The sequence below is a fragment of the Canis lupus genome, chromosome 23, assembly GCF_003254725.2.
Source record: "Canis lupus dingo isolate Sandy chromosome 23, ASM325472v2, whole genome shotgun sequence".
Lineage (NCBI taxonomy): Eukaryota > Metazoa > Chordata > Mammalia > Carnivora > Canidae > Canis > Canis lupus.
The window spans coordinates 25,600,340-25,617,687 of record NC_064265.1 but is presented as its reverse complement, the minus strand read 5'-3'; the positions used below and the strand labels follow the sequence as shown (position 1 = coordinate 25,617,687).

At 35.7% G+C, this 17,348-nt stretch overlaps 1 protein-coding gene and 1 long non-coding RNA gene across 22 annotated transcripts in view; one reads left to right on the top strand and one right to left on the bottom strand.

Annotated features, from left to right (window-relative positions):
- TBC1D5 (TBC1 domain family member 5) overlaps positions 1-17,348 on the bottom strand; it is a 544,381-nt gene that overhangs the window by 134,213 nt on the left and 392,820 nt on the right. For all 19 annotated transcript variants that reach the window (XM_049100069.1, XM_049100071.1, XM_049100072.1 and 16 more), the window contains one exon: positions 5,684-5,826. In XM_049100069.1, coding sequence (XP_048956026.1) covers positions 5,684-5,826 — 143 coding nt within the window. The remainder of the gene's footprint in view (positions 1-5,683; positions 5,827-17,348) is intronic.
- Positions 8,123-17,348, top strand: part of LOC112661025 (uncharacterized) — a 121,374-nt gene continuing 112,148 nt past the window's right edge. For 2 of the 3 annotated variants that reach the window (XR_003137377.3, XR_004808670.2), the window contains exons 1-2: positions 8,123-8,223; positions 9,018-9,156. This is a non-coding gene — a long non-coding RNA (uncharacterized LOC112661025). The remainder of the gene's footprint in view (positions 8,224-9,017; positions 9,157-17,348) is intronic. The other variant, XR_003137378.3, reaches the window with a different exon arrangement.

Here is a 17,348-nt window from a genome sequence, read left to right as displayed (position 1 = left end):
TTCCACTCTGTACCTCTGTCTTCATATGGCATTATTCTCCCTGTGTGTCTTTACATCAGCTTCCCTCGGTGCTATCTGTGTCCAAATTTGTTTCTTCATATAAGGGCACCAGTCATATTGTATTAGGGGCCATCCCTACTCCAATATGACTCATCTTGACTAATTCTATCTGTAATAACCTATTTCCAAAAAGGTCATAGTCTGAAGCACTAGGGTTAGGACTTCAGTGTATCTTCAGTCCTCATTATCAGTGCCTGTAAAATCAGGATTTTAGACTAGGTGCAGTTAACCATTTTTCAGGTTATATATTCTTTTGAGAAGAGGAAGTAAATTACATACCCTTGACCTAAGGAAATGCACATGTACACGATATTTTGTATACTATCAGGATGAACTGAGGCCCTGGTGAAGCCCTACACTGAACCCCTAGGAGGCTGCTGTCACTGGAGGAAGGTTCTTGGAGTTTCCCCAAGTGCACCATTCTTTGAGCTATAAATGTATTACCTACGGCTCCAAGAGAATACATGTAATACCCAGAGCCTCATACAATGGTATATTCAGCTAGGAATTTTTTGAATGAATGGGCTTGAAACTACTAGGTATAACTAAACATCACCAATCCAGACGTCCCAGGAAGGGAATCATGATTCCGAATCCACTGAGATGGAATAAAATCTTGATACCAAAGTTCCATTTGGAACACTGAGGCTGGCAAATTGTTCACCTTCCTCTTGCCTTTGACCATGACCTAAAATGTAAGCTCATTTACTAGTACTGTCCTCCTATGCATTCTACCCACTCCTTTAAAAAAATTATTTATTTATTCATGAAAGACACACACACACACACACACACACACACACACACACACAGGCAGAGAGACACAGGCAGAGGGAGAAGCAGGCTCCATGCAGGGAGCCTGACGTGGGACTTGATCCTGGGACTCCGGGATCATGCCCTGGGCTGAAGGCAGACACTCAACCACTGAGCCACCCAGGTGGCCCCTACCCAATCCTATTCTATGTCCTCCTCCTGCTATTCCTCTCCGTCTCCATCTTTTTCTCTGAGGAAAAATGCCTTTCCTTATGGGGGTTACTGCTGCCCCTACAACCTCCCCTACTGCTACTGCAACCACAGTAAGGTGTATGTGTGTGGGGCTGCTACCTTGTTCCCTGATTCTCTTTCCAAACTACTGCTTCCTATCTTACCGTAAAACTCTCTCTTCCTCAAAAGTTCATGCATTGCATTTGTACCTCCATTGGGCTCCTTCATCACTGTCACCTACCCACCACGATGGCTGGCAAATAGTAGGCACTCAATAAACACTGACTGAATCTCTGATTCTTTGAATAAATGATTGACTAAATAAAAGCTGTTTTCTTGGTCACTCTTCTGCATTTGAGGCTTTCATTGCCAGGCTCACTGTACCTCTTTCTACCTCTTTTCCTACCATGATTCCTTGTGAAGTATCCATAAAGGACCAAACAAAAATCCCAGCTTCCTCACAATCTCTTGATCTCTTCAATGACTTACTTTCCCCTTAACTGACTTCTACTGTCCTGGGCATACCCAGAACTGCTCCATGTCTTATTGTTTGACCACAACTCTGTTGCTTTTAAATTGCATATCCTCCCTCAAATCTCATCTGATTTCCCCTTGCTCTTTTCCTGGCATGCTTCCCTCCCCACACATCCCAAACTTTCCTCTTAAAATGCATTCAACACCCTCCATCCTGCTTCCTTTCAGTTCTGCCTAATCATCGGGATGTGGGCCTCACCTGGAGCCTAGATCATTCATGATCTGCCTCTTTTGCACCTTGCCTAGATTGGGGAGTATGGCTCAGAAAATCATAACCTTAGGGCCTATTGCTATTGTCCACTGTTTGTCTCTTCAGAATAGGATCTTCAACAGCTAGACCAGCTTGTCCTAGAGTCCATGGTCAACCATCTCTCCCATACTTCCCAGATATTTCCTTAAAACCTCATCATACCTCACTCACTGCACACAACCTTGCTTCCTCCTTTCTCAGACATGGAATTCCTCCACTTCCCATCTTCCCCACCTATAAACTGGTCTACTTCTGAAACCTGCCCAGAACCTTCTTCCAGGATCAGCACCAGTTTTTATTCCTGTTCCCCAATCTTCCACAGGACTTGTGACCTCATTCCATTGTCTCTAAGCCTTTGTTTTTTCAATTATTTCACTCAAAAAATATTTTTCAAGATTACTATGTACTGGCCCCTGTTCTGGATGCTGGGATATGGCAGGGAAACCAAGACAAATCTGGTCTCTTGTTGGGGGGTAGAGGATAAGTTTGAACAACAATAAACAAAAACTTTAAGTAAACAGGATAATTTATCTTTGCAGAGATCTCATCAATGGAACAGGGGAGAAAAACTAGTATTGATCCTTGAGGGACCAACTTAAGATTGATTGATAAGTAAACCCTCAATCAGTTCTCTCTCACCGCCAGTGAGCCCTGATCTCATTCTAAAGACAATCATCCAACCTCCCTTGCCCTTGCACTAATCCCTAGATATATCTTTCTTCTCCTCTGCTCTGCTTTCTTTAAAGATTACTCTACCCATGCTATCTCCACATTCTTTCCCTTTCATTTGACTTAATTGAAATTGTAATGCATACAGAATACAAAAGAAACAACAACAAAACTGTAGGGAAAGCTATTATACTTAACTGTCCAGTCACTCTTCAACTCATCACAATCCAGCCTCTGTTTTACCACTCCAATAAACCATTCTGGCAAAAGTACCTGATGTCTGTCCCTCAACAGAACTAATTCCGAATGGACATTTCCCACCTTACTTAATTATATCATGACCTTATTATAGCATTCCCAACCCCCATGACCTCCCTTGGCTCAGATAACAGTTTTGTGAAGTTACAACACAAGCCCTTCTTTCTCTTGTGCCATAAACACTGAGGTTAAATGCAGAGTTCCACCTTTGCCCATCTTCTCTTTCTATAGGCACCCTTCTTAAGTAGGCTGACCATGTAATTCTTATGATCTTAATAGGATGCCTTTGAGTGAAAGAGGACAGTACTAATAATTACTATTCTTGACAAACAGGTGTAAACCCAGACTGTTCCAAGTAGATCAGGATATATGGTCACCCTATTCTTAGAGGAGGTCACATCCACTTTTATGGTTTTAATTAATACATACCTATTAACCATTTGCAAAATTGAGTCTGTAGCCTTGATTCTGACACTTTTATTTTACAAATCTTCAGGTTATGATTTCTCATAGATCTCAAGTTCAGTAGGGCCAAAACTTAATAATTTCCATTCCTAAAACCTGCTAATCCTATTTCCTATCAAGTTACACATATTACCTAGTCACTCAACTCTCCAAGCTGGGGATTGTTTTAGACTTCCTGTTCTCTCTCACCCATCATACTTAGTCACCAACGAATGCTGACTTTAGTTTTGAAGATTTCTCTAATCTACAATTTTTTCCCAGGACTACTGTCATAAACTTTTATCCAATTTCCTTGCTCTACTCTTGTCTCCTTTAATCCATTTTCCAGAGTGCCACCAGAATGATCTAATACTGACTGTACTTTTGCTTTAAACCCTTCAAGAGCTTCCTATTATTTGTAAGATAAAGACTTTTATCAAGATCCTATCCCTGTTTACTTTCTTTGGTCTCATAACCTGTCAGTCTCCCTCTGTACTTTAATACCAAATGGCTTGTAGAAGCACACACACACACACACACACACACACACACACACACACACACAAATCCCCCATTGAAACAGTTTCTCACTTCCAAGCTTCTGTTCATTCTGTTCCTTCTGCCTGGAATGTAGATCCCCTTATTTAACTTAAGGACATCTACATCATTCACAGCTGGCCAAGAGGGGAATTCAATGCCTCTTCTTTAAACTTTCATATTACCTATCTCCACCTCAATCACAAGACTGGGTAAGTTAACTTAAAATTAATTATGTCCGTCTTTCCTACTAGTTGAAAACTTCTTGAGCATAGGGGCAATGACCCTTAAATATTTAATAGTCATCCTATTTTTAGGAGATCTCATTCACTGTTATGGGTTCAACCAAGCAAATTAAAATAAACTGGTCTAAATATTGAAATGAATAAACAACTTCACTATCCCTGTATTTTTCCACATGTGCCCATATGTTTCATAACATCAATAGATGGACTGAAAATGTGTAAGGGCTTTAGCTGCCAAAATTTTCTTGTTTTATAAAATTAATTTTAAAAAATAGATCTTAGCATTGGAGACAGGATGACTAAATTTAAAAAATATATATAGTTGTGACACACCAAAGTTAAGAGCAAATATTTAATTGTTTAAGACTATAGAAAATCAGAAAATACTTCAACAGTTGTTTGCCTTAGAAAATTTTGTGAAAATATTATCCTAAACAATTTTTTAATAAAAGAGGCTACTTATTCCTGTTGTTTTTTTTATTATTTACATTTTAAAATTCCTACTACGAGAGATTAGTATCGAATATTCTAAAATCCAGTATCCATCAAATCTACCCAAACATCTTTCTCCACTTTCCAGATGTTAGCTTTTATAATTTCCATGTTCTTATTTGATTAGCTCTGACTTAGAAAGAAGGAACTTTTCACTTAGTCTGTCAAAACCTAAACTATTTGACCTTCGAGGCACAGAAAAAAAACACAAGTTTTGGATAAAATGTGGCGCTCCTGTCATTTAGTCATTCAAGTAATTTTGGGGGGAATTAAAAAAGTATAATCTAAAATTTTAAAGAATATTATTAGTGTCACCAGAGGCATAACAAGAGCATCTGGCACAACTGGTATTCAGTGAACAAATAAAGAGAACCACATAGTAATGTAAAAGTCAAGATTATGAATGATCCCAAGAATTTATGTTCTTCTGACAAAGTCCTACTCCTAAGAGTTTTTTTTTTTTAAATTTCCTATTTAATCATCACGTTGTGCAATCTTTCTAATTATATTTTGGCTTACAAATCTTGTTTTGTGAACAGTGATTATTTTTCTCAGAAGGAAAACAATTTGAGGTATTTCAAAATTTAAAACATGCTCTGATATTTCCTTCAAGCTGAAGATTATCAGACTACTCCAAACAGATAGGCACTGGCTTTCCAGCTATGGCAAGCATCCTAAGGTAGATCTCATGAGATAGGAATATGTCTACCATTTGGCAATCTACTGAGAAATACATTTGGCTAAAATATAACTGAGGATAAGTTAAAATATCTTTAAATGTAATATTTATTTTTTTATTGGCAAGTTGTTGATACTATAAAAATAGCTCCAGTCTCCTGATAAATATCTTTGAATACTCTCTACCTGTCAGAAGGTGGAGCTCTAAACATATCTGAAATACTAGCTTTTTATACGTGCATTTCACAAATGTGTGTAATGAATTAAAGCAGGAATAAAGTCTTTAAAAAAATGGCTCTGAAGAATATTCCAATTCTCTCAGGATAAAATCACCCACATTTCCCAACATGTACACAGTTAACTAACAAAAAAAAATATTTAGTATGTTCCTTTGAAACCTCAATATATTACCTACTATAAAAATGTAGGTACGGGAATTCAGAATAAAAGGTAAAGTATATTTAAAAGATAAAACACATTAAAAAAAATCAGGACTGCCAACATGAATGTAGGCAAGGTCATTAACACTTACAAGCATCTCGAATGTAGAGTAACATGGCTATGAAGATATAATCAACTAAACTCAGGCTGAGGCCATCTGCGAACAAGGCATCCCAGACCACCAGAAGATCCTGCAGGGGGAACTCTCGTCCAAACAGTAGCCGGACCCACCGTCTGGAAAGAAACAAAACCAAAATTCAGAGAACAGTACTTTTGAGAACAATGTAAAGAGGAATCATTTTCTCCTATATTTGTGAAAAAATTATAATTTTTAACTGATCACACTGAACAAATATTATATATCAAATATATAATACAGTAAAATCCAAGTTTTAAGTTTTCAAATGAATTTTGTAATTTTATAACTGGGCCACAATCATCAAAATTTATTCCTATATATAAAAAACACTAGGATGATATTTGAAAAGGGTAAAAATCTTTCATATTTAATACAAATCCCAAAGCTCAAAAGGCGAAGAGGAAAATGAATGCACAATGGTCTGACAGTTGCCTCATAGGTAAGGTTAGCAATTAAAAAACAGAATTTTCCAAAATTTTATGATCACTACTGTTTTTGTTGTTGTTAACTGGACTTTTGAAAATAACTGTACAACAAATTAACTATAACTGAATAGAAAACTGCATTCATATCTCACTCTTATTTTAAAATATCCATTTGAAAATTAAATGTGGGGAAAAATAGTAGATATGTATTTTTTTGTCAAGTGTAGACAATTATCTCAAATGAAACAAATAGTGATATTTTAAACTTTAGAATAGATAAACCTTATCAGTGAGGATATCTTCTTAGGGCTATTTTTAAAAAACAGTGTCACTTCTATGGCCAGGAAAATGGATATCTAAGCTATAAGTACATATAGGCAGCTTAACAGAATACTAAAGAAAAGGTCTGTATGTAATTATATGTCATAAACAGCTATACTTCAAATTTTCAATAAACACTAAGCTATTCATATTTTTATAAAAATATTAAAACAATTCACTTTGATATCTATTTTTTACCATTTACTTCTAATTCTATTTAACATGGCTATAATTTCCTTACACAAATCTTTCTCCAGGAATTTCAGCTAGAAATTCTATGTGGCCCTGGCACATAACAAAGAATCAAAAATTCCAAATTTCTAGTATATCAAATAGTACAGAAGAGAGGAAATTCTTTAAAAACTAGTTAAGAGATTACCTCTTTGCAAAATTAGAAACCAAATTTAACCATCTGTGGGGTTAAAGTGAGCACCAATCCCTCACCACCACCCTAAATTCAAATACTTTCTTCAGGGAGTATTATATTTAAGGAGGAATCAAAGCTGTGACAATATGGTGTATAATCATACAAATGTATCACAGTTATTAGGAACCATACAAATACTGAAGTTCTTTCATTCATATTATCAAATTAATCAACAGAATTAAATTGTATTTTCAATTACACCTTAAATTACTTGCTTTTTCAGAAGAAGATTTAATGCCTAAGTAACATCTTTCTAAAAAATGTTACAGTATCATTTGTAATTTTTATCTATCTCCCAATTCTTACTCTACCGCTAATATAAGAGATGACTAAAACAAACTATTTTTCTGGTTTCGTGCTGCCTGTATGTGGCTTAGGGAAAAACATTATTTCTCCACAAGTTTAATTCTTTCAAATTACAAATGCCAATATTTACTATTTAAAGAAGTACAATAATATCTCTAAGTTACATAGGAAGCTCTTAATGACAAAGAATTAACTGGTCTTGCAAGGAGTATCAGGGGAACCAGAGAATGGGCAAATCAAAAAAGTACCTGGATTAAGCCATTTTAGGGATCTGTTTAAAGGATCTTTAGGCTGGTAGTTGTATCTGCATTACTAAATGACTAAAACAGAATGTGATCATTTACAGTTATTCAACTGATACAACTGGAAGAAAAATTCATCGGTGTAAAAACTGATAAAGGTCTAAACTATAACATGCTAATTGTAGTTGATAACACTGTATTATATAATCAAAATTTGCCAAGAGAACTAAACTATTCTCACCATGAATGAATGAATGAATGAATGAATAAATGAAATGTGTGAAGTGGGACAGTCCCAGTGGCTCAGCGGTTTAGCACCACCTTTGGCCAGGGCATGATCTTGGAGACCCAGGATCGAGTCCCATGTCGGGCTCCCTGCATGAAGCCTGCATCTCCCTCTGCCTGTGTCTCTGCCACTCTCTCTCTGTGTCTCTCATGAATAAATAAATCTTAAAAAAAAAAAAAAAGAAAAAAGAAAAAGAACAAAATGTGTGAAGTGATGGGTGTGTTAACGAGATGGGAGGAATCCTTTTACAATGTACACATATATCAAATCATTACAATGTACACTTTAAATATCTCACAATTTTATTGTTGATTATACTTCAATAAAACTGAAAAATAAAATAAGAATTCATCTTAGTTTAACAGGCAAATTTTGGCAGTTTCAAAATAGAATTCTGACATTTAACTGATCCTTCCTGATTCAAATCTGGATGCCAGTACAAAATTCAAGAATCACATCTACAAAATGATAGCTACACACTTGAGGTGAGCATAGCATAATCTGAACCTAATGTAACATTGTGTGTCAACTATAATCAAAATAATTTTTTAAAAAAAAGAATCACACCAACAAAATTGTATATTTTTAAAGATTTTATTTATTTATTCATGAGAGAGACACACAGAGAGAAGCAGAGACACAGGCAGAGGGAGAAGCAGGCTCCATGCAGGGAGCCCGACGTGGGACTCGATCCTGGGTCTCCAGGATCATACCCTGGGCTGAAGGCGGCGCTAAACCGCTGAGCCACCCAGGCTGCCCTACAAAATTGTATTGTGCCTTGAACTCACTCCTTTCATTCACGAAAGTTATTTTAATATTCTCCCTATTTGAATAAGCGCATTTATGTAACTGTTTCCTAAAAGACATTACTTTTGGTTAGCCTTCTTATGTGTGGGGAAGAATTTTCTGTTTTTCCTGCTACCTCCCATTAAAAGTCAAATGACTTTTAAAAAAAGTTGGTACCTATCATGCTAAAATAGACAATCATTTAGCAAAAAAAAAAAGAAAAAAAAACTGATGAAGGTTAATATTCACCACAGAAAATACAATACTATCTTTTTGCCTCTTGCTTAAAGCTCAAAGTTCTCTCATTTTCTTATGGACAATCACAGCTTTGGTTTCATCACAGATGGTGCTTCAAGAACAAAAAAAAAAAAAAAAAGGAAAAGAAAACACAGCCCTTCTCCCCTCTTAAAGAAATGATATATATTACTCCTATTTCTAGAACAAAATGCCCAGTTACTACTCAAACTTCTCATGCAACTTTCCTGCTGTTCAGGGTTATTTTAGCTTAGCTTGGAAAATGACCCCACAGATACATACATGCAGCAATCTCCACTGCAGCACTGTCAGGAGGGAGAACTGCAAATATCTAGCAATCTACATTGAATAAAACATATCATCAAACTACACAGAAGGTAAGTCTTCAGTACTTTTATATTTAATGTGTAATCTGTGATGTGGTGCTTTATAAATGTTTCACATTGCTTTATTTTTGAAGTTTCACCTTGCCAAGTACACTGCTAAATAATTCCAGGGCAAGGACCAAATCTTCTGTGTGTGTGTGTGTGTGTGTGTGTGTGTGTGAGAGAGAGAGAGAGAGAGAAAGAGAGAGAGAGAGTCAGAGAGACAAAGAAAGATCCAGAAAGTTCTCTGTAAAGAACTCTGTACACTTTGCTAAGTGCTCTATGTGTTTACCAAGGTCTTGATAAACTCACTGTAAAGCCACCTGTCATGCTACTGAGAGGCAAAGGTGTAGCTAAATTGAAAATATAGGCAGTGATCTTGTTAGAGGGAGCATAAAAATAATTCAGGAAGTGGGGAAAAAAAACCCAGAAACACATAAGGAAAAAATTTTATTATTAGATGCCTGGCATGTTCCTTTTATATAAGACTGTTAGTAAGTTATACATGCAAGGATATAAAATTAAAGCAAAACACTGTTTCCTCTATTTTATATGCAATTATAGGAAAATTAAAGCCAAATTCTCAAAATATTTAAGTAGTACTATATGACTAATGGAAAGCTTTGGGACCACAATGACCTTATCAATAATTTAATCATTTTAATCCCTACTAGATTTAGTTCATACATATATTCACCGCACACAAAATTTCCTGTGCTATTTTGGGCTTTCTTCATTGAGCTTAAAAGCCAAGGAAAAATTCCGTTCTTTATGGAATGAGTTACCAACAGAAATTATTTCAGTAAGCTTTTGTATTCTTAGAAAGGAAAACTTACTCGAAGAAATGAGGTCTTATAAAGAAGTCACTCCTAAAATTAACATGCTTTTATTGCAGTTAAAAATATTTAACGCGAGTTTAACTTACACTTAAGGGTAGCATTAAGGCTTTCTTTTCCCCTTAAAGATAGCTTCAGTTTAATTGCTTGATACTATTAATCTTGCTTTATGTATGTTACACCTGCAGATTGGAATGCTCATAACTGTACACATTTTATCACTTGTGATAATACAATAATTCATATTTTTCCAGACCTACTTAGTAATTAAAATCTACACAAACAAAAAAGATCGTCTGAGGTATTAAATTTAATAATAAACCACCCGAAGACAGGACTGTTTCTATATCTGCACTTATAACACTATTCTCAATTTAAAATTTCTGTGTAATTAAGCTGCTATCCCCAGGGGATCAGTAACTCCTGATGGTATTATTGCTTGGTGAATGACCCATGGAAACACCAAGAGAAATCCATTTTTTAGTGGTTTATGAAAATGACCAATTTGAGGTTTAACTAAACATAGGCTTCATCCAACATGACTGTAGTAGGTTATACATGTAGGAAGAAACTTATATATTGTATCTTCATTTCCTTTTCCTTTTCCTTTAATGACCTGTTAATAAGATATAGGCATAGCCAGCTTATAAGAACAAGTAAAATAAAAAAGGTATATTCAATTTAATTTAACAAACATTATAAGGGCATCTTAAGCAACCTGTGATCACAAGATGATAGCACTGGGTAAGCATACTGCAACACAGGAGATTTTTGTTTAATGGTATTAATTTTGCTTCTTTGCTTTCTGTTCATTTGTACTTTTCAAACCTTACAATTAATTTTTAAATAACCCATGCAGGGTAGAGAATAAGCACAGAATACAAATTCTGTATTAGTATCAGAGGAAAACAACAGCAAACCAAACTGTCATCTCCATGGTTGGTATCTCCTTGATGAAGTTGAGGCTCTTCTTATATTGAGTTCCTTTGTACTCAGTTCTTTTTACATTAATTTACCCTGAGTTTTCCTTTATATCAACTCTGTTAATATAGTCTTAAAATCAGAACCAAATATTGCAGTTATTAATTATAATTAGGGTCACAAGGCATTCTAATCTTTAATTCTTACTTCTTTGGAGAACAGAGCCACAAAAGATGGAAGCCAAAATAAAGCATTTTTCCATTTTCACATTCTTCTTCTACCAACCCTGCAGAATACATTACTGGAAGATGCTTAGCCTATTTACTAATTTTTTTCTTTACCTAGTACTGTTTCAGTTTAGTCCTCTTACAAATGCTTGGGATCTACATGTGTTACAGAAAGATCCGAATACTTCAAGCCCATTAAACTCTACTTAAAAAAATAGAAGGAACTGAAACTTTGAATTAATTATTATCTTTATAGAACTCAAATTTACTTTCTACGTGCTCCTTGTAATCCATGGTTTGAACCCAGCTTGAATTTGGCTTTCTGGGAACACATGTTCAAACTTAATTTAACCCCCACAGGATATGTACACTAACTGTTAAAAATATGTTTTTGACTGAGAAAATTATTTCTTTTAGAGGGCAGTACACAGCCCTTTATTAAGGAAGGTTTCTTATTCCAAAAATAAGTTCCTAATAATTACCACCCATTCCTACTGTAATTTATTCTCTTTCGTGAAAGTTTGAAGCTGTTTTGTCAGAACTGTAATACACTCTTTGCAAAAATAGTTTGAATGGAAAACAGAGCTTGTGCATCTATGTTTTTCATAAGAATGCTATGCATTAGAAGATGACCATCATATGTTTAGAGGCTGTGTGTAACCTTTGAATATTCTCTCTCTCTCTCTCTCTCTCTCTCACTTGAGCACAAATACACATACACATACTCATACTCATACATCTCTCTTTTAAATGTATACCTGCTATTAGGTTTAGAAGTATGGTATTTCAAGGACTAGTAATTTTAGGATATGCGATATATCAGCAAATTCAAATAAAGCTAGTTAAATATGGTGTTCCTTTAATATAGATTTAGTTGTATGAACAGGATGTGCTCTTTGAGAATCCTATTGTACATTTCAACCAGTATGCAGGTCGAAATCTTAGCCCTGCCTCAAGAGGACTATGGGAGTAAAAGTTGCTGAGAACTGATTTTTCTATCCTATCATTTACTTGGGCTCCACTAGTAGTGAGTTGCTATTGGACATTTCCTTGAGAAAATTACTTGGAAGCCACTACCCTATAAATAACAACATGAAGAATTAATGGACAGTTGATGGTTATGTCAAGGAAAATTAATTTTAGGCTCTGTGAACACAGTCTTTATTCATATTACAGACGATTTTTACTTCTAGAAAGTCTGTAAAGAGGCTTTGTTTTGTCATTTTACCTTAGGAAAGGGAATTATGATCAAATCGGTCTTCTAAAAGAGTATAGAGAATTGCTAAAAATAATTGCTCCTATCCTCCCTAATCTGAAACTCGTTAAGATACAAAACTTGTGTGACTTTACTTTTTTAAAAAATTGTCCTAGACCATTTTGGATCTTAACCTCTGTGAGTAACGTTTTTCAAATTCCTCTGCATAAATCTAATGCATTTACACACATTGTTGGAAGAAGTGACATGAGGCATAACACTACGGTGAAAAATATCAGGATCCATGCGATTCAGGATAGAGGTAAAACCTTGAATCTGTAGGCCGGTAATATGTAATCAAGAAAATAAGACTGAACCCATTCCTAAAAGGCAGCAGTGGTGCTTGATTCCTTTTGACCACTTATCGCTTACCTATAGCTGTAAGCAGCCTCTGAGATTGGTTTTACTGGCTCTGTCTTCCTTTTCTTCTTCCTGAACCTTAAGTCATCCTCACCTGGGCTGGCTGCTCAGAGGCTAGGACAGGTATTTCACTTAGGGCAGATGTTTGGAGGTTCCACTATCTACTGGTGTCACTGCTTTCTAATTACATTTTCCACTGATAAGCAAATTCCAGCTGAAGGGTTAGTTACTGATAGTTTGGTTTGGCTTCTCTCCCTTCTCTAGCAGATCACAAGCTCCTTGGGGTTATCTGGTATTACACATGAAGTAGGGGATTAACAAGTGTTTATTAAATTAACATGAATCCTACTCTCCAGGCATTTCTTGACCCTACATCCTTGATCTCTCACAGGTTTTCTAGCTGCTAAATAGATGTTTCCCTAAGGTTCTCATTTCTGTAGAGATCCCTGAACACACATTAAATAGTAAGTGATCACACCTATGGAAGAATTGATCAAGGCCTCCTAAGGCTTCTTGGACCTCTCCCTACATTTCCTGATCTCTGGCTCCCTGCTTGTTCATACCTCAGATGTTCCTCAGCTGGAACCTGTTTCTACTAAGACTCTGCTACTCAAAGTATGATCTAAGACCAGCATCATCTCCTGGGAGCTTGTTAGAAATGCAGACTCCTACACCCCTAACACAATCTTACTGAAACCAGAATCTTCATTTTAGTAAGATTTCCAGGGGATCTGTGTGTATATTAAAGTTTGAGAAGCACAAGCCTAGGTCACAGATTCCTGTTTCCTGTCCATTTTAAGGTGCCAGCTATTAGGGCTCCTAAAATCTACCATACATTCAAGTAAATTGTTACTCCAGGAGAAGAAAAAGGGTTAAACTATTGAATGACCCTTCTAATTAGAGTAGTGATCTCAAACTTTAGCATGTAGTAGGGTAGCCTGAAGGGTTTATTAAAACACACACTGTTAAACCCATATTGAAAGTTTTTGGATTATGATTTTGAGATTCAGGTGGGGCCTGATAATTTGCATTCTGAACTAGTTCCTGGAGTTACTGATGCTACTGATTGGGGGGCCACAATAAGAGAATCACCATATAGGTAATTCTGATTTCTCTCCACATCTCCACAGCTTGGTCCTGAGTGTGGGTTTTCAAATCGGCTTACTCAACATGTCTAGTTGTTGGACCAACAACCACTAAACATCTATTGGCTGAGACAGAAAACACAAAAAGCCAAATACCTCTTCACATTCTATCTCTATTAACTTCTAAACTTTTATTTAAAAAAAACACAAACACTATAAAAGTATTATCCAATAAAAAAGACAGACATGGATGTGGAAGAGAAGGAGACCTTCCAAAGGTTGAGAGAAGCTAGGCCACTTTGATTTTTTTTTTTTTTTTTAACTCCCAGTGTATATTATAAGATGAAGAAATGCCAAAACAAGGCTATAAAAATTGTGACATTTTAAACGTTAACATTTACAAGTCAATGTTTTTAAAATATAAATTTATTATGATGGATAGATATAATCTCATTTGAAGGCAGAGTAAACACTAAATTTGAGGCCCTTCATGTTTAGTCCTGAGCTAATGGCCTTCCCATGCCATTTGTGATTGGTTCTAATGAGGTAAGAAAGTGGGACATGACAGGACATGGCTGATTAGCTTAGTGCAAAGAGATATAGCCTAAGAGGGAAATGGCTTAGCCCTGAGTGTGGGACCTCAAATCAGAATCCCAAAGCCACCAGGACCCAAACGGGTATTCTTGCATTTCCCATGCAGAACCTGTATAATACAGAGAGCTTGGCTGAATGGTCAACTCTTTGGTGTTTATTTATTCTGCTTCACCTGTGAGCTGTTCTCACTCTAAGGTTCTGCACTATCACCTTGCTCAGATCTAGAATATAACATGTATGTAAGATAAAAAGGTGCCTGGGTGGCTCAGTCCATTAAGCATCTGCCTTCAGCTCAGGTCATGATCTCAGGATCTTGGGATTGAGCCTAGTGTTGTGCTCCCTGCTTAGTGGGGAGTTTGCTTCTCCCTCTGCCATTGCCCTCCATTTATGCGCGTGCGCTCTCTCTCAAATAAATAAAATCTTTAAAAAAAAACAAAAAACAAAAATGAAATGAAAACACAATGGTCCAAAATCTTTGGGATGTAGCAAAAGCAGATCTAAGAGGGAAGTTTATGGTGGTGCAGGCTTACCTTAAGAAAAAAAAACTCAAATGAATAACCTAACCTTACACCTAAAGAAATGAGAAGACAAACAGACATAAACAAAAACAAAGACCAAAGCTAGTAGAAGGAAGGACATAATGAAGATTAGGGTGAAAATAAATGAAATAGAGACAAAAAATAGAAAAGATCAATGAAACCAAGAGTTGGTACTCTGAAAAGATAAAATTGATAAACTTTTAGCCAGATTCATCAATAAAAAAAGACAGAGGACTCATAAATAAATAAAATCAGAAATGACAGAGGAAAAATAACTGACACTACAGCAATATAAAGAATTTTAAGAGAATATTATAAAAGATTGCATGCCAATAAATTGGATAACCTAGAAGAAATGGATAAATTCCTAGAAACATACAATCTTCTAAAACTGAATGAGGAAGAATGAGAAAAATTGAACAGACTAATAACTAGTAATGAAACTGAACTGATAATCAAAAAACCCCCCAACAAACAAAAGTACAGGACCAGATGGCTTCTCAGGTAAATTCTACCAAACATTTGAGAAAGAGTTAATACCTCTTCTTCCTAAACTATTCCAATAAATTGAAGGGGAAGGAATGCTTCCAAGTTCATTTTACAAGGCAAGCATTACCCTGATATCGAAACCAGATAAAGACACTTCTATAAGTCAATTTTTGATGAACATGGATGCAATAATCTCAACAAAATATAAGCAAAATGAATTCAATAATCTATTGCAAGAATCACTCACTACAATCAAATGGGATTTATTCCAGGGATTCAAGGGTGGTTCCATATTCACAAACCAATCAATGTGATACACGACATTAACAACAGGAAGGATAAAAAGAATTTACAACGGGCAAAAGTCTTTTCAATAAATGGTGCTGGGAAAACTGGATGGCCACATGCAAAAGAATGAAGCCAGACCACTTTCTTATACCATACACAAAAATAAATTAAAAATGGATTAAAAATTTAAATGTGAGACCTAAAACCATAAAATTTCTAAAAGAAAACATAGACGGTTATCTTTTGGACATTAGCCACAGCAACACATCAACGGATATGTCTCTTTAGGCAAGGGAAAATAAACAATTGGGACATCAAAATGAAAAGTGTTTCTACAGCAAAGGAAACCATCACCAAAATGAAAAAGCAACAGGAGTAGATACTTGCAAATGATGTATGTATCCCATAAGGGTTTGATAAAGAACTCATAAAACTCAACACTAAAAAAACAAATAATCCAATTTAAAAATGAACCGAGACCTGAATAGACATTTTTCCAAAGAAGACATGTAGATGGCCAACAGACACATTAAAAGATGCCTAACATCACTAGTCAGAGAAAGGAGAATCAAAACTACAGAGAGATATCCCATCACACCTGCCAAAATGGCTACGATCGAAAAGATAAAAAATAATAATTGTTAGTGAGGACGTGGAGAAAAGGGAAACCCTTGTGCACTGTTGGTGGGAATGTAAGTTGGTGTGCTCCTTGTGGGAAATAGTATGGAGGTGTCTCAAAAAATGAGAGATACCACATGATCTAGTAATTCCACTACTGGGTATTAACCCACAGAAAATAAAAACACTAATTCAAAAATATATATGCACCCTTGTATTTACCGCAGAATTATTTATAGTAGCCAAGATATGGAAGTAGCCCAAATGTCCACCAACAGATGAATGGATATAGAAGATGCGGTACATATATACAACAGAATATTATTACTCAGCCATGAAAAAGAATGAGATCTTGCCATTTGTGATAATGTGAATGGACCCAGAGAATATTATGCTCAGTGAAGTCAAGTACAGTATGATTTCACTTACATGTGGGATTTAAAAAATAAAACAAATAGACTGGTGGTTGACAGAGAAAAAGTTGGTGGAGGGATAGGCAAAGTAGACAAAGGGGTTTGCAAGGTAACTTCCGGGTAGAAAATAAACCATGGACAAGAAAAGTACAGCACAGGGAATATAGTCAGTAATATTGCAATAAAACTGTATGGTGACAGATGGGTGACTACTCTTATTTTGGTGAGCACTGACTAATGTATAGAATTGTGGAATCAATATGTTGTATACATGAAACTAATATAACATATATTATACTTCAATAATAAAAATGAATGAATGAATAAATAAATGTTATTTCTGGAAAAATAAAGAGCTAAACTCTAAGAGATGTTCACTCAGTGGCATTACTACCAGCTCTATGATGTCCTGATGGAAGAGAGCTTTCAGTATAAGGGAATTTTCCTAGAACCTTTCACATCTCAATGCACAGCTGAAATAAAGGAAGACCATCCAAATAAAAATAAACAGAGGTTATCTATTCGGCTTGCTTTAGCAAGGGAATCAGCTACCATCACCTGTGTTTGGCAAAGAATCAA